This window comes from Mobula hypostoma, chromosome 1, assembly GCF_963921235.1.
Source record: "Mobula hypostoma chromosome 1, sMobHyp1.1, whole genome shotgun sequence".
In the NCBI taxonomy this organism is placed as follows: domain Eukaryota; kingdom Metazoa; phylum Chordata; class Chondrichthyes; order Myliobatiformes; family Myliobatidae; genus Mobula; species Mobula hypostoma.
Window position 1 is genome coordinate 244,827,582 of NC_086097.1, and position 18,609 is coordinate 244,846,190.

The window sequence follows — 18,609 nt, forward strand, 5'->3', positions numbered from 1 at the left end:
AAGGTGCCACACATGGGGCTGCTTAACAAGATAAAATCCTATGGCATTACAGGAAAGATACTGGCACGGATAGAGGAGTGGCTGACAGGCAGGAGACAGCGAATGGGAATAGAAGGGGCTTTTTCTGGTTGGCTGCCACTGACTGTGATGTTCCTTGGGTCAGTATTGGGACTGCTACTTTTCACATTGTTTGTCAGTGATTTGGATAATGGAATTGATGGTTTTGTGGCAAAGTTTGTGGATGATATGAAGATAGGTGGAGAGGTAGGTACTGCTGAGGAAGCAATGTGATTGCAGCAGGACTTGGACAAACTGGAAGAATGGGCAAAAAAGTGGCAGATGGAATACAGTGTTGGGAAGTGTATGATAAGGTATTTTGGTATAGGAAACAATAGTACAGACTGTTATCTAAATAGGGAGAAGATTCAAACATCAAAGGTGCAGAGGGACTTGGGAGTCCTCATGCAAGACTCCCAGAAGGTTAATTTACAGGTTGAGTCTGTGGTAAAGAAAGCAAATGCAGTGTTGGCACTTATGTCAAGGGGAATAAAATATAAAAGCAAGGAAATAATGCTGAGACTTTATAAGACACCAGTCAGGCCGCACTTGGAAGTATTGTCAATAGTTTTGAGCCCCATATCTCAGAAAGGATGTGTTGTCATTGGAGAGAGTCCAGAGGAGGTTCACAAGGATTATTCTGGAAATGAAGGTGTTAATATAAGAGGAGAGTTTGGCAGCTTTGGGTCTGTACTCACTGGCATTTAGAAGAATGTATGGGGAGCTCATTGAAACTTACTGAACGTTGAAGAGACTAGATAGGGTGGATGTGGAGAGGATGTTTCCTGTGGTCAGGGAATCCAGAACAAGAGGGCACAGCTTCAAAATTTAGGGGCAACCTTTTAGAACTGAAGCAAGGAGGAATTTTTTTAGCCAGAGAGTAGTGAATCAGTGGAACGCTGTGCTGCAGACTGCGGTGGAAGCAGAGTCTGTGGGTATGTTTAGGCGGAAGTTGATAGTTTCCTGATCAGTCCGGGCATCAAAGAGTATGGTGAGAAGGCAGGTGTATGGGGTTGAGTGGCATCCAGGATCAGCCATGATGGAATGGCAGAGCAGACTCAATGGGCTGAATGGCCTAATTCTGCTCCTATGTCTTATGGTGTTATGGTGTCATTAACCAATTTCCCCTAGGATCAGTAAAGTATGACTATGACTATGTCTTAAGTGTGCGAAGTTACCATAACGAGACAGAAATTTCTTTGGAAGCTGAAAGGTCTGAAGGTAGATAAGTCACCTGGACCATATAGTCTACACCTCAGAGTTCTAAAAGAGGTGGCTGAAGAGATTGTGGGGGTATTACTACTGATTTTAAGAATCTACTCGATTCTGGAATCATTCTGGAAGACTGGAAAATTGCAAATGTCACTCCACTCTTCAAGAAGGGAGAGAGACAGAAGAATGGAAACTATAGGCTAGTTAGTCTGACCTCAGTAGTAGGGAAGATGTTGGAGTTGATTTTTAAGTGTAGCCCCCCTCCGGTAAGCCTCAGGCTCGCTCAACTCGCTGTCTAGGGAAAACAGCCCTGGCTCCGCCAAACTGGGTAATTAAGTTTGTGTGGATGCTGTGTGATTGTACCCCACCCTGCCAAATAACGGACAAAACACCATATACGATTAATTGATTACAATTTATAGATAGTTCCCTTTAAAAGGTCTGAAAATGTGATGTTTAATTTTTCTGAGTAGAACCTACTGGAGCCTTCGGAACCATTTTCCTGCTGAAGCTGATGCATTATACAACTCCCTGGAACCGTCCTATCAGAAAGGATTTCAGGCCCACCTGAAGAGTTCCACGAGCGCAGCTTCTCTTCCTCACTCAGATCGGTCATCTTCCAGCTCACAAGAAAGCCTTAAGTATGACAAGACTATTTTAAATAATATTTACTTAAAGTTAAGTCACTGCATAGCACTGTATTTTTATACTGTTTCAGATTTCCCTCCTTACTGATTAAGTTGACTGAAATAAGTCATGGACAATGAATATTGAAAGTTTTACATTACAACTTGTATAGTGCATCGACTCAACTTGTATTTTATAGGGTAATGGGAAAGATCTGTAGCCTCAAAATAAAAATGATTTAGAGGGATCATTTAGGGGTTTTAATGTTCATGCAAGTGCATTATAAGTTGGGTTGTTTAGTGGAAACTGATATGATACAGGGATTATCATCTATATCTTAGCTTCTAGTTTTTAGCACCATTAAATTATAACTTTTTCATACTTCAATCATTTTTATTAGCTAATTTTCTTTTATTTCATGTATAATTATTATGTCTCCACGTTTTAAGTTTAACACTTAATACATTTTTATTAGGACAATATATCTTTTGAACAGACATAAATTCACATATGAGAATTTTTGCATATCTATTTCCTCTTCAGTTTGAAAAAAATGTAATCAAAATTAAATTCATTAACTTTACAAGCACAATGTAATTGAAGGATTGAAATAAAGCTTTGAAGCATGTTTGCATCTCTGAGCCGGAAGAAAAAATTGGATTAGTGTCATAATCATGCAGTTATACAGCATGGAAACAGACCCTTTAACCAACTTGTCCATGCCTTCCTGAGCTAGTCCCGATTCCCTGCATTTGGCTTGTATTCCTTTACAACTTTCCCATGCATGTCTCTTCCAAATGTTTCTCTGGAGTGGAGGAGGCTGAGTGACCAGACAGAAGTTTATAAAACATTGAGAGGCATAAGTTCTCAACCAATATCTTTCCCCTGGGTCAAAATGTCTAATACTAGAGGCTTTCCCCCTTCATTTAAGATGAGAGGAAGAGTTCAAAGAAAATATGTGGGATATTTGTTTTTACGTAGAGAGTGGTGGCTCCCTGTTAGGCACTGCTAGGGGTGGTGCCGGAGACAAATACAATTGAGGCATTTAAGACACTCTTTGATAGGCATTGGAGGGATATGGACCATGTGCAAACCAAAGAAATTGGATTTAATTAGTTTAGTTAGTTCAGCTCAGTACCATGGTGCAAAGGACCTGTTCCTTGTTGTAAAGTTCTGTGTTCTTTTAAATGTTCTGATTGTATCTGCTTCTGCTACTTCTGGTAGCTTGTTCATGTATCACCATCCTCTGTGTAGAAAAACTTATCCATCAGGTCTACCTATGCCTTTTGGTTTAGACAGCCTACCCTTGTAACAATCCACCTTAGCTATGCCCCTCCTGAGAGAATTAATTTCGAGGTTTTACCTCTCAATATATTGGAAGCAGAAGACAATATTACAAGAAGTTGGTTAACATTAGAGAGACAATTATAATCTTAAAAGTCTTGTTTGAACTCATTTTCGCTGTATTGGTGCATGACAAATTGTACTATGCAATGACAATAAAGATATTTCATTTCATTTCGAAATGTGCACTATTTACTATATTGGGATTGGTAATAGAGTAGGATTGGAATACATTAACTGTACTTGCTGGACAACTGGATAAAATCAGAAAATGTAACTGATCAGCCAATATTAATTAACCTTTTATCAGGCCAAGACAAAGTTTATTTATCGCTGAAATATGTTGTGAAATTTGATGATTTGCGGCAGCAGTACATAAAAAATTACTATAAATTACAAACGAGTCTATAAAAAATATATAGTGCAAAAAGAGCGCAAAATAGTTAGGTATTCATGGACCACTCAGAAATCTGTTGGTGGAGGGAAAGAAACTGTTCTTAAAATGGTTAATGTGTCTCCAAGCTCCTGCACCATCTTATTGATGGTAGTAATGGGTGGTGAGGGTCCTTAATGATGGATGCTGCCTTTTGAGGCATAGTGTTTTGAAGATGTCCTCAGTGATAAGAAGCTAGTGCCCACGAGGGAGTTGACTTGGATTTAGAGCGTTCTCCCTGGTACATCTGTAGAGATATGCTAGAATTTTTGGTGACATACCAGCATTCATCAATATCCTAATGAGATATAGGTGTTGGCATGCCTTCTTTGTGATTGCATCAATATGTTGGACCCAGGATAGATGTTCAGATATGTTGACACCCAGAAACTTGAAACCTTTACACTGCAGACCTCTGGATGAAAACAGTTGTGTTTCTTCTTCCTGAAGTTCAAAGATCAAACCAATTTTTAACTGGCAGAGGAGCAGGAATTGTGGAGAGGAAAAGGGGAATGATTATGATTTGAACTCGACACATCATACTATGCAAAAGCTCATGGTATCAGCATAGAGGGAATGTTAAAGCTGATTTTATCAAAGTTGATCTGTTTGAAGGGAATCTAAATAGAAGACGTATAAGGACAGAGGAGAAAGTGAAAAATAAACATTGTTAGAATAAAAGTTTCCTTTGTTACAGATATTAAAGGTCACTAATTTCAGCAGTTCTTTCTCCACCATCACTTTACTCTTGCATTGTTTCTTTGCCCAGTCTTACCCCTGGATATGTTTCAACTGTCCATTCTGACCTTTATCCCTCTGATTCTGAATGAACCATCTCCAGTAGGTATATCAACTTTCCCATCCTATATGCCTATCTTGATGAATTCTGAGCCTGGAATGATGTTGAACTCTTATTTTGCCACCTTTGCCTTTGTGCTTGGGTCTGTGGCCATGTCTTTCCCCCTGGATTTTTCCCTTTACCCTTTTACTCTCTCTAGATCTCTTCTGCTGATATGACATTGATCATATCCATGCTCCTCATAATTTTGTATATCTCAATGAGATTCCTCCTCAGCTCCTTCACTCGAAAGAGAATTTGTCCAATCTAGTTTCTCCATGTGGCTGGAATGCTCCTTCCATACAGCAATTCTCCTCTTCAGTACGGTCAAATCCTTCATATAGCATAGCAAGCAGAACTGCACACAATAATCTAGATGTGACCTAAACAATGTTTTATGTAGTTGCACCATAACCTCTTGCTGTTAGGCTCTATACCCTGGCTAATAAAGAAAATAATCCTGTATGCCTTCTGAGTCATCATATTCAGATGTGTTGCCACCATTAGGGGTTCTTGGAGATGCATCTCGAGATACCACTAAAAGTCTACCTTTCATTGTGCGTGTCTTAGCTTTATTAGTCCTTGCTAATGCACCACCTCACCTTTTTTTGGTATTAAATTCCATTTGCTTTTGCTATGCCACTCTTATCAATCCAACAATAGATTCAAGTAGCCAAACGCTCCTCACTCTTCAAAAGCACAACCAGTCCTAGGGTCATTTGCAAACTTACTCTTCCGTGACATATAGATAGATAAATTGAAAAGACCATTGATCATTGTGAAACACAGCTGTTCGCAGACGGTTGCAAAAGCAGCTCTGAACCCAATCACCCACTGCCTCCTCTCTCAAGCTACTGTAGGTCCAATTTGCCATGGGACCTGACCTATTAGATCAATCTCCCACATGTTCTTGTCAAATGTCTTCTTGAAATCCATACAGACTATATAACTGCACTACCCTGATCTACCAGCTTAATTTATCTTCAAAAAAATTCAATCAAAGTGATCTGACTTCCACTAAACAAAACCATCATTTATTTATTCCTGTCTCTTCAAGTGTCCATCAGAGCTTTTTCCAATTATCTCCCTTGCTATTGATTTTAGACCTGGCAGCATGTAATCACCTTGCTTATTTCTCTTGCAGGTATCACATCTGCTGTCCTGCAATCATCCAGTAGTCCTCCAAGGCCAGCAAAGTGCTGCCGGATGACTGAAGGCCAGCAAATTTTAAATATTTACCTCAGCAATCTTTTCCTTTGCATTCCAGAGCAGTCAGAGATGTACCTCATTGGACCTTAGATATTTATCTATCCATTTCAATCCTGCTGCAGAAGTCCTTCTGTAGCCTCTGTGCTTCCTCAAATCTACCTGCCCCTCCACCTATCTTCGTATTATCAACAAACTTGGCCACAAAGCCATTAATTCTGTCATCCAAATCATTGAATAATGATGTAAAAAGAATCTGTCCCAACACAGACTCCTGTGGGACACTACAAGTCACTGGCAAGCAGAAAAAGGCTCCCTTTATTCCCACTCTTTGCCTCCCACCAATCAGCCAGTGCTTTATCCTAACCCTTCTTTTGTTGGTCTCTTGCCCCTAAAATGCTTTGGAAGATGGGGAGGATTTAGAAAGGAGCAAGTTTAAAAGCCAAAGAGAAGTGCCACAGGAACAGAATTACTCCAATAGGTGTCATAAGGGAAAAATAGCAAGTTCAGAAAATTAATATGAATATGCAACAATTAATAGGAGAGAATAAGATTTCCTCTAAAAGTCACATTCTACCAGTCTGGAAGCAAAATATTCCAGGATTTTTGACTATTAGAAGGAATGAGCAAAATAGAAATGGCAGAGGATGCCTTTTCATTATAAGGAATGTGATAAGGTTAACAGTAAAAAGAAACTATCTCTGATCAAAAAGAGAGCAGAAAGTGGTAGCTAGCTAACTCTACCTATTCCTTAGTTTTCCAGAATTCCCAGGCATCCTGTGACCAGATTTTGCAGACCCTTGATGCTGCAAAACATACCTCACTTCGCTTAAACAGCTCCCCAGGCCTGAGACCATTCTCCCTTCATACTAAATCGCAAGATACTTTTCCCTAGTAATTTCACAATTTTACACTTTATTCTTCTTTGAATCCTAGGACTTAAAGATGTTGGTTGTTCCAGTAGTCACCACCCCAGAAAATTGAAAGACACCAATTTGTGACTTTTTCTACAAGAAATGAATTACCACAGAATTCAATCCTTATAATATCAATACCTTACTCAGCTACGATCTCCACAGTTCAGTGAAAGCAATCATCAGCACAGGGTGCTGGAAGCTAAATGTTGGTGATGGAAACTCTGAACCAACCCCGTAGCTTATCTAATGGTTTTAAAACATTTAATAGGATGATACATTGTGCAATAATTAGGCATACAGATTGTGTTTGTTTGTGTTAACCTCTAGTAGTTAACATGATGTATTTTGTTTCTTTCCAGCCGTGCCTTTCCAGCTAAGTGGTCTGTTGCAAGTGGGAGTACGTCAAAAGGTTAGTATTTTATAATGAGATGTTTAGAACTTCATCACATACATGAATGAGTATATAATTGATTCATATTTTGAACAATCAAGTGACAGATAATTTTTCCAAAGCATGAGGAAAGCACAAGATTATAGAAAAACAACAGGAATTCTGCAGATGCTGGAAATTCAAGCAACATACATCAAAGTTGCTGGTGAACGCAGCAGGCCAGGCAGCATCTATAGGAAGAGGCGCAGTCGACGTTTCAGGCCGAGACCCTTCATCAGGACTAACTGAAGGAAGAGCTAGTAAGAGATTTGAAAGTGGGAGGGGGAGGGGGGGATCCAAAATGATAGGATAAGACAGGATGGAGCCAAGAGCTGGATAGATGATTGGCAAAAGGGATATGAGAGGATCATGGGACAGGAGGCCCAGGGAGAAGGAAAAGGGGGAGGGGGAAAAAAACCCAGAGGATGGGCAAGGGGTATAGTCAGAGGGACAGAGGGAGAAAAAGGAGAGAGAGAGAAAGAATGTGTGTATATAAATAAATAACGGATGGGGTACGAGGGGGAGGTGGGGCATTAGCAGAAGTTAGAGAAGTCAATGTTCATGCCATCAGGTTTAGGCTATCAAGACGGAATATAAACAACAGGAAATGGTTGATGTAAGTACAACAGTATCATTTAAGAAGTACGTGAATAGGTACATGGAGGAGCAGTTCTGAGAGGGATATGGACCAAAGAAAGTAAATTGGGGCCCGCTGGCTGGGCACAATGGTTAGAATGGATTCATTGGGCTGACGAGCCTGTATCCTCGTCATATTGCTATATGATCTATGATCCAGAATTTCACAAGAAATGAAATAAGATGGTCAGCACAACTGTTATAAAATGCTCCAAGCCAGTTTAGTGATGCAAGCTCTTAACAAATGGGCTATGTGCTGTTAATGTTGGCAAATTCCAGCAATTTTGCTGCTAGTTTGCTCTGGGTTTGCAAATCACAAGCAAATGATATAATTCCAGATCCTGGTGCAAGTTAACAATAGCAGCGGTCACCTGTGTGATGTTCAGCCATGTATAAGCTAATATTCTCACTGGCAGGTTTGTTAGAGCTGTGGCGGCGGGTTTAAACTAATTTGGCAGGGAGATGGGAACCAGAGTGAAGAGACTCGTGATACGACGGATGATATAAAAGAAGAGATAACATGCATGTCAGGTTGTCAGGAAGCACAGGCAGGTGATAGAACAAAATTGTAGCTAGCAGGATAGGTATCAGTGCATTAGGGATGCAGAATTTAAAAGGGTAGCAAATACAGTACTCATTGTGTTATATCTCAATGCATAGAGTACAGTATAAGAAATAAGGTGGATGATCTTGTTGCACATTTACAGATTATCAGGTAGGATGTGTTGCCATCACTGAATCGTGACTGAAGGATGGTTGTAGTTGGGAGCTGAATGTCCAAGGTTACACATTGTATTAGAGGGATAAGAAGGTAGGCAGAGGGAGTTGGTGTTGCTCTGCTGGTAAGGAATGGCATCAATTCAGTAGAAAGATGTTGAATCCTTAGGGGTTGAGTTAAGAAACTGCAAGGGCCATGATGGCATTTATATATAGGTCTCCCAACATGTGTACATGTGTACCAACGGGAAATAGAAAAGGCGTGTCAAAAGGGCAATGTTATGAAAGTCATGTGAGATTTTAACATACAGGTCAATTGGGAAAATCAGGTTGGCAGTGGATCTCAAGAGAGTGAGTTTGTTGAATGCCTACGAGATTGCTTTTTAGAGCAGTTTTGTCATTGAACCTATTAAGGGATGAGGTATACTGGATTGAGTGTTATGTAATGAACCAGAGGCGATTAGGGAGCTTAAGGTAAAGAAACCTTTAGGAGGCACTGATCACAATATGATTGAGTTCAACTTGAAATTTGATAGGGAAAAAGTAAAGTCTGACATAGCAGTATTTCAGTGCAGTAAAGGAAATTACAGTGGTATGAAGTAAATTGGATCGAGATGCTAGTGGGGTTGATAGCAGAGCAGCACTGGCTTGAGTTTCTGGGAGAAATGAGGAAGGTGCAAGATAGATGTATTCCAAAAACAAAGAAATACTCAAATGGCAAAAATAGTACAACCACAGCTGACAAGGGAAGTCAAAGCTAATGTAAAAGTAAAAAAGAGGGGATGCAACAAAGCAAAAATTATCTGGAAGATAGAAAATTGGGAAGCTTTTAAATATCTACACAAAGCAACTAAAAGAGTCATTTGGAGGGAAAAGATGAAATGCAAAAGCAAGCTAGCAAACAACATCAAGGTGGATAGAAAAAGCTTTTTAAAGTATATATTAAAAAAAGAGAGATGAGAGTAGATATAGGACTACTAGAAAATGAGGCCGGAGAAATGATAACGGGGTCAAGGAGATGGCAGATGAACTAAATGAGTATTTTACATCAGTCTTCACTATGGAAGACACTAGCAGTATGCCAGGTGTTGAAAGGTGTGAGGGAAAAGAAGTGAGTGCAGTTACTATTACAAGGGAGAAGGTGCTCAAAGCTGCAAAACCTAAAGGTACATAAGTCACCCGGATCAGATAAACTGCACCCTAGGGTTCTGAAAGAGGTAGCGGTAAGAGATTGTGGAGGCATTAGTTATGACTTTCAAGAATCATTGGACCCTGGCATGGTTCCGGAGGACTGGAAAGTTGCAAATGTCACTCTACTCTTTAAGAAAGTGGGGTGGCAGCAAAAAGGAAATTATAAACCGGTTAGCTTGACCTTAGTAGTTGGGAAAATGTTGAGTCAATTGTTAAGGATGAGGTGATGGAGTACTTGGTGACACAGGACAAGATGGGACAAAGTCAGCATGGTTCCCTTAAGGGAAAATCTTGCCCAATGAACCTGTTGGAATTCTTTGTGGAGATTACAAGTAGGATAGATAAAGGGGATGCAGTGGATGCTGTATATTTGGATTTTTAGTAGGTCTTTGGCAAGGTGCCACGCATGAGGCTGTTTACCAAGTTAAGAGCCCATGGTATTACAGAAAAATTGTTAGCATGGTTAGAGCATTGGCTGATTAGTAGAAGGCTGCAAGTAGGAATAAAAGGATCTATTTCTGGTTGTCTCTGCCAGTGATGATTAGTGTTCCGCAAGATTCAGTTTTATGAGTTTTATTTTATCAGTGATTTAGATGTTGGAATAGATGGCTTTGTTGCCAAGTTTGCAGATGAGATGAAGATTGGTGGAGGGGCAGGTAGTGTTGAGGAAACGGATAGGCTGCAGAAAGACTTAGGAAGATTAGGAGAATGGACAAGAAAGTGACAAGTGAAATACAATGTTGAAAAGTGCATGGTCATGCATGCATGCATGCAGAAGAAATATATGTGCAGACTATTTTCTAAGTGGGGATAAAAACCAAAAATCTGAGAAGGACTTGGGAGTGCAGAACACCAGAAAGGTTAACTTGCGGTTTGAGGAAAGGCAAATGCCATGTTAGCATCCATTTCAAGAGGTCTCGAATACGAGAGCAGGGATGTGATTCTGAGTCTTTATAAGGCAGTGGTGAGGCCTCACCTGGAGTATTATGAACAGCTTTGGGTTTCTTTTCTCAGAAAAAAATGTGCTGGCATCGGAAAGGGATCAGAGGAGGTTGACAAGGATGATTCCAGGAATGAAAGGGTTATCATACAAGGAACGTTTGATGGCTCTGGGTCTGTACTTACTGGAATTTAGAAGAATGAGAGGGGATCTCATTGAAACCTTTTGAATGTTGATAGGCCTAGACAGAGTAGATGTGGAAAGGATGTTTCCCATGGTGGAGAAGTCTAAGACAAGAGGGCACAGCCTCAGTATAGAGGGGTGTCCATTTAAAACAGAAATTTCTTTAGCCAGAAGGAGGTGAATTTGTTAACACGAGCAGCTGTGGAGGCCAGGTTGTTGGGTGTATTTAAGCGGAGATTAATAGGTTCTTGATTGGCCACGGCATCAAAGGTTACAGGGAGAAGGCCAGGGAGTGGGGCTCTGGAGGGGAGAAAATGATCAACCATGACTGAATGGCAGAGCAGGCTCGATGGTCTAAATGGCCTAATTCTGCCTCTGTGTCTTATGGTATATGAATTGGAAGGAATGTGTAGGTAATCGTCATTTAACAATACCACTGGAAGATAGTTATCCATTCATAGCACTCCAGCTGTTGACTGAGCAGACTATATGGGACATTTTTGTATTTCCTTTAATTGTTCTTCCCAGTGTGTTATGCAGTGCAGTTTACTGAATTTCTTTACAACTGAAACATTTGGAAGAGTGAATGTGATGTGTTTTTTCTCCAAGGTTTGGAGTGATTATTGTTGAAATTAGTTATTTTTAGTAAAACATGTAATAAAAAAATGAATCAATTACTTTCCTGCTTTATTTTAGGTCCAAGTACAAAATCCATAGCCACTCCTGGTGGTTTGCAGCGTTCCAGAAGTGATGTAGATGTTAATGCAGCTGCAGCTGCAAAATCACGGCATACCACTGGACATTCTGGGGCGAGCCGTTTAACTACATCTAATGTACCTGCAGGTGCCTATTCCTCACTTGGTAAGATTGATTAGTTCATTCTCCACCATACATCTTTCTCCCTTTGCAGTTCAGTGAGTTGTTCCTAATATTTATCAATGCGAATGGTTTGTTTAATATTGTACATTGTCATCTATTTCAATTGTTTTTTGTCATCTTTATCAATTGTTATATTGCTTTCCATCTCAGAACTAACAACAGGAACAGGTTCATGGGGAAGTGTGTTTGGGCTCTTGGGGAGAGCTCAGGTATTCAATCAGGGCGGGAGACTCTGAATCTTGCTGATGCGAGGGAGAAAAACACGGCTGGAAATAAAATGTGGGGGAGTAGGAGTAAGAACTCATCAGGTCAAGCAGTGTCCGTTGAAGGAAAGAAACTGTTGACATTTGACACTTGGATTCCAGTATCAGCAGTCTCTGGAGCAAGGGTTCCCAACCTTTTTTATGCCGTAGACCCCGACCATTAACCAAGGGATCTGTGAACCCAGCTTGGGATCCCCTGCTTTGGAGGCTCCAATTCTGATGCTAGAATGCTGGAGGAACTCCGTAGTTCAGGCAGCATCTGTGGAGGCACAGGGATAGTTGATGCTTCAGGTTGACACTCTTAATGTGGACTGAAAGATTAGAAGGGCAATGGTCAGTGTAAAGAGATGACATGGAGGGCTGAGGCAGGAGTTAGCAAATACCAGTTGAATCCACACGAAGAGGGGTTGATGGACAGGTGGGGCAGGGAAGGTTGGAGATGGAGGCTGAAGCTGGGAAATGCTGTGGAGACATTATGAACATGGGTTTGTAATTAATTAATTACTTGTTTAGCAGTACTTGGGTTTGCAACATTAATTACTTGTTTAGCCATACTCGGGTTTGCAACATTAATTACTTGTTTAGCAGCACTAAAATGGACTTTGTTCTAGTTGTATTCTTGTAAAAAGCTGTGTATTATTTAGCTTTAATTTTTCTTGTGAATGCTGCTCATAATGGAGTTGAGAGAGAAAATAAATTGGCTATGATAGGGTGGCAGTGTTGAGGGATGAGGTATATTCCTACCAAATGGCATGTAAAGTGCTCCTTCTTGCCGCCAGCCTGCGAGGTTTAGCACCTGCTTAGCACACCTCCCCCCCACTTCCTCCCCGGTGCATATCACAAGTCCTGGTTGTGTGACCACTGACACCAGGCAGACGATCTCTGAAGAGTATTGGTAATGGCTGGAGTCACCTGTCTTGTAAAGACGCTGCCCAGAAGATAGTGGCAAACCACTTCTGTAGATAAATTTGACAGTAACAATCATGGTCATGGAAACACCATACGACAGGACACATAATGAATGAACAATGATGGAATAGTGGGGCAAGCTCAATGGGCCCAAATGGCCTCATTCTGCTCCTGGGTCTCATCATCTTTTATGCGGCTGTATGATAGTGATACTGCTGAAAGTATTACAGGATTTCTCTTTCTGCGGGATTTCCTTTGGCATGACTCTCCTCTTAGTTTTGATTGGGAACCTTCTGCAACCACTTGTGGGTTTGGTAATTCTGATCTCAGTTTGGATCAGCAGTGCACAGACAGAGCACTGCCTGGCACTACAAGAGAAATGTGCTTGACCTTTTAAACATTGTTCATTTAAAACCTTCAGCATTACCTCTGTGAGTGAACACAGACAATGCCCTGAAAAATTTGTTAAATATTCTTTTTGGCACGCACTATTGAGTTGGCAAGTGACTGGCTGAAAAAAAGTGTGAGGATGTATGTTTGCAAAATTGCAAGCAGTTTGTTAGCACATTGATTGTTGACAGACTTACTAACATTTTGGGCCAAGTGCAAGCAAGTTTCTACACTTGAGAAAATGATGTAGTATTTTAAGCATCTGAAACATTAACTATAAAATTTGGGTGTATTTGCAGGCTGGTTTTTACACTGCTAAATGCCAGTAAAAGAGCAATATAATGTTGCCCCCTACCTTGCATTGCATGCAGTGTGCTCAGGTAACTAAAGCAATTATAATCAGGTTAATTATCAAGATTCAAGGATGTTTAAAGGCACTTCCAATACATAAGTGTAAAGTAGAACAAAATAACTGTTACTCTGGATTCAATGCAGCATAAAAATTCGCATTAATATAAAGAACACAATAAAAAAAATCACAATAAATATAAATACATAAAATAGCTTGTATACATTGATTGTATGTCCATAAAGTAGTGCTAGGTTGTACGTAGGTGGTAGGCATATGTCGGAAAATTTGCTGTTTTGTGACAGCACAGCTGTGCAACACACACAAAAAGAACTACAAGTTGCAAATAATGTTCTGCAGATGCAAGAAATCCAGAGTAACAAACACAAAATCCTGGAGGAACCGCAGGTCAGGCAGCATCTATGGAATTTCAAATATTCCTCGAAAAGAAGAAAATGTGCTTTATTACCATAAAATAACTAAGAGAAAGAGTGAACTTTATGAGAAATAAAGGCAGGAAGAAGTATTTACTCAAATCTATCTGGCTAGTACAAAACCTCTTTTGATTTGTGGTGTGAATAAGGATTTTGTTTTAAGAGAAGAAAGAAGAGTACATCTCCTATTCTTGAGGGGAGAAATAGATGGTATTACAGAATAAGGAAGACATACTGGGAGCACTAGCGTGGAATTTGATGATGTTAATTAGATGGCGAGGGCAAGTGTAGCCATATGTTAATTCTGCATGGCAGGAGAAGCTGGTAAAAGCTGAAAATTAGGAGCAAGAGAGTCCTTTTAGCTATGGTAAAGATTGAGAAAGGAAGGAGACATTGGATATACCTTCCTCAGTGGTACTTCTGATGGATCTCCATTTTGCCTCAAGCAGTATTTCCTCTACCACAGTTGGCTGGGCTCTCAACCATATCCATTCCATTTTCTGTACTTCTTTTCTCACCGACTTTCCTCAACCTGGCACAAAGACAGCAGTCTGGTGAAAACCAAAAAAAAATGACTGCAGATATTGGAAATCTTAATTTGAAATAGGAAGTGCTGGAAAGCCTTGGCAGATCAGGCATCCTGAGTAGAAGGAGAAGCAGACTTGACTCTTCTGTTTGGAGATGCTGCTTTCTTCTCACCTTCTATCCCTTCAGCCTACACATTCAACCATTCCAAGGCAATTCTGTTGTCTTCATGTCCCTTTTTGTTGTTTTTAAGGGGACATCCTTTTTCCAACGTTCCATAGAAACCATAGAAACTACGGCACAGAAACAGGCCTTTTGGCCCTTCTTGGCTGTGCCGAACCATTTTCTGCCTAGTCCCACTGACCTGCACACGGACCATATCCCTCCATACACCTCCCATCCATGTATCTGTCCAATTTATTCTTAAATGTTAAAAAAGAATCCGCATTTACCACCTCATCTGGCAGCTCATTCCATACTCCCACCACTCTCTGTGTGAAGAAGCCCCGCCCAATGTCCCCTTTAAACTTTTCCCCCCTCACCCTTAACCCATGTCCTCTGGTTTTTTTCTCCCCTTGCCTCAGTGGAAATAGCCTGCTTGCATTCACTCTATCTATACCCATCATAATTTTATATACCTCTATCAAATCTCCCCTCATTCTTCTACGCTCCAGGGAATAAAGTCCTAACCTATTCAACCTTTCTCTGTAACTGAGTTTCTCAAGTCCTGGCAACATCCTTGTAAACCTTCTCTGCATTCTTTCAACCATATTTATAACCTTCCTGTAATTTGGTGACCAAAACTGAACACAATACTCCAGATTCGGCCTCACCAATGCCTTATACAACCTCATCATAACATTCCAGCTCTATACTCAATACTTTGATTAATAAAGGCCAATGTACCAAAAGCTCTCTTTACGACCCTATCTACTTGTGACGCCACTTTTAGGGAATTTTGTATTTGTATTCCCAGATCCCCCTGTTCTACTGCATTCCTCAGTGCCTTACCATTAACCCTGTATGTTCTACCTTGGTTTGTCCTTCCAACGTGCAATACCTCACACTTATCTGTATTAAACTCTATCTGCCATTTTTCAGCCCATTTATCCAGTCCAAGTCCCTCTGCAGGCTCTGAAAACCTTCCTCACTGTCTACTACATCTCCAATCTTTGTATCATCAGCAAATTTGCTGATCCAATTTACCACATTATCATCCAGATCATTGATATAGATGACAAATAACAATGGACCCAGCACTGATCCCTGTGGCACACCACTAGTCACAGGCCTCCACTCAGAGAAGCAATTCTCTACCACCACTCTTTGGCTTCTTCCATTGAGCCAATGTCTAATCCAATTTACCACCTCTCCATGTATACCTAGCGACTGAATTTTCCTAACTAACCTCCCATGCGGGACCTTGTCAAAGGCCTTACTGAAATCCATGTAGACAATATCCACTGCCTTTCCTTCATCCACTTTCCTGGTAACCTCCTCGAAAAACTCCAATAGATTGGTCAAACATGACCTACCACGCACAAAGCCATGTTGACTCTCCCTAATAAGTCCCTGTCTATCCAAATGCTTGTAGATTCTGTCTCTTAGTACTCCCTCCAATAACTTACCTACTACCGACGTTAAACTCACCGGCCTATAATTTCCCGGATTACTTTTCGATCCTTTTTTAAACAACGGAACAACATGAGCCACCCTCCAATTCTCCGGCACCTCACCCGTAGACAGCGACATTTTAAATATTTCTGCCAGGGCCTCCGCAATTTCAACACTAGTCTCCTTCAAGGTCTGAGGGAACACTCTGTCAGGTCCCGGGGATTTATCCACTTTAATTTTCCTCAAGACAGCAAGCACCTCCTCCTTTTCAATCTGTACAGTTTTCATGGTCTCACTACTTGATTCCCTCAATTCCATAGACTTCATGCCAGTTTCCTTAGTAAATACAGAGGCAAAAAACCTATTTAATATCTCCCCCATTTCCTTTGGTTCCGCACATAGCCGACCACTCTGATCTTCAAGAGGACCAATTTTATCCCTTACAATCCTTTTGCTCTTAATGTACCTGTAAAAGCTGTTTGGATTATCCTTCACTTTGACTGCCAAGGCAACCTCATGTCTTCTTTTAGCCCTCCTGATTACTTTCTTAAGTATTTTCTTGCACTTCTTATACTCCTCAAGCACCTGATTTACTCCCTGTTTCCTATACATTTCATACAACTCCCTCTTCTTCTTTATCTTCTTTATTCCATTTAACTCTTCCTCCATTATCGATACTCATGCCTTTCTCACAGAACATCTCCACGCAGGGCCTACAGTACTTTCCTTTTACTTCCTCACTCTCTGTTAGTCCAGGGATTCAAACACAGCAATATGCTTGTACTACTTCCAATTTAGATTTCTGTTTTCAGTGTTTATTATGTGCTCTCCTGTGTATTGGGCAAACTAAATGTAGATTGGGTGACCTCTTTGCGGTGCACCTCCATTCAGTCTGCAAGGCTGATCCCAAGCTTTCAGTCGTCTATCTATTCAATTCTCCATCCTGTTAGGAAACACTTCTTCCCAGAAAAAAAAACTGCCATCTCAGTTCTTCATTTGTATTCTGCAATTTATGAATTCTGCCAGACAAGAATGTAAAAGTATGCATGTATTTTCAAATTATAGAGTCATTTTAGAGTCATAGAAAAGTACAGCACAGAAACGAGCCCCTCAGCCTATTTGAGCAATACAATAGACAATAGGTGCAGGAGTAGGCCATTCAGCCCTTCGAGCCAGCACCGCCATTCACTGTGATCATGGCTGATCATCCACAATCAGTACCCTGTTCCTGCCTTATCCCCATATCCCTTGACTCCACTATCTTTAAGAGCTCTATCTAACTCTTTCTTGAAAGCATCCAGAGAATTGGCCTCCACTGCCTTCTGAAGCAGAGCATTCCTCAGATCCACAACTCTCTGGGTGAAAAAGTTTTTCCTCAACTCCGTTCTAAATGGTCTGCCCCTTATTCTTAAACTGTGGCCTCTGGTTCTGGACTCCCCCAACGTCGGGAACATGTTTTCTGCCTCGAGCGTGTCCAATCCCTTAATAATCTTCTATGTTTCAATCAGATCCCCTCTCATCCTTCTAAATTCCAGTATATACAAGCCCCTTTGCTCCAATCTTTCAACATATGACATTCCCGCCATCCCTGGAATTAACCCAGTGAACCTACGCTACACTCCCTCCATAGCAAGAATGTCCTTCCTCAAATTTGGAGACCAAAACTGCACACGATACTCCAAGTGGGGTCTCACCAGGGCCTTGTACAACTGCAGAAGGACCTCTTTGCTCCTATACGCAACTCCCCTTGTTATGAAGGCCAACATGCCATTAGCTTTCTTCACTGCTTGCTGTACCTGTATGCTTACTTTCAGTGACTGATGTTACGTACCCCGTAACTGGGTTGCCAAACCAGCAGAAATGGGTCACTCAGTTGGAGTCTGGAGTACTAGAACTAAGAAAGTTTTATTAAAGAAACAAGCAACACAGTAATCGAAAGGATAATAAATGCAACAGTTCAGCGATGATAAACACACATGTGCACAGAATTAAGATAACAGCATCAATCAAGCTCTATCGTTGTCTAGGGGTAAATGACCAAATTTCAAAGTGACTCAAAGTTCAGTTCGCAGTAATCGTTGCCATGGCGATGGACAACGTTGGGGGAAGAGAGAGATAGAACAGGAACAACTGATCATTCAGAACGGCTTCACTCACAGACCGGCGAGATTGCTCACAAGCAACTTTTGGGCGGGTCCTTGGTGATGTCACCTGAGGTCACCGACTGTGACCCCTCCTCCAGATGCGGTCGATCCTCTGCAGTGAACCCGGCACCCAGGCAAGGGCAGACACACACCGGATTCCCGCTGATCGTACCTTTCCACCCTGGTCGTTGTCTGATACTTCTCACCCACTCGTGAGAGGCGCACTGCTTCCAGGGTCTCGTTACCTCGGGTGGCGTGTGTCCTACCTTAGCGAACCTGTCCCTTTTTATCCCCCTGCTGGGGCATCGCCTGTCCATCACTTCAAACAGTTCAGGGTTCAAAGGGGGAGCCGCTCCAGACAGCTCTCTTTC

General features: G+C 41.2%; 1 protein-coding gene across 31 annotated transcripts in view; it reads left to right on the top strand.

Moving 5' to 3' along the window:
* The window catches only part of clasp2 (cytoplasmic linker associated protein 2), a 354,796-nt gene that overhangs the window by 184,841 nt on the left and 151,346 nt on the right, over window positions 1-18,609 (top strand). For 30 of the 31 annotated variants that reach the window (XM_063066415.1, XM_063066422.1, XM_063066446.1 and 27 more), the window contains 3 exons: window positions 1,743-1,910; window positions 6,994-7,043; window positions 11,428-11,592. In XM_063066415.1, the coding sequence (XP_062922485.1) occupies window positions 1,743-1,910; window positions 6,994-7,043; window positions 11,428-11,592 (383 nt within the window). The remainder of the gene's footprint in view (window positions 1-1,742; window positions 1,911-6,993; window positions 7,044-11,427; window positions 11,593-18,609) is intronic. The other variant, XM_063066460.1, reaches the window with a different exon arrangement.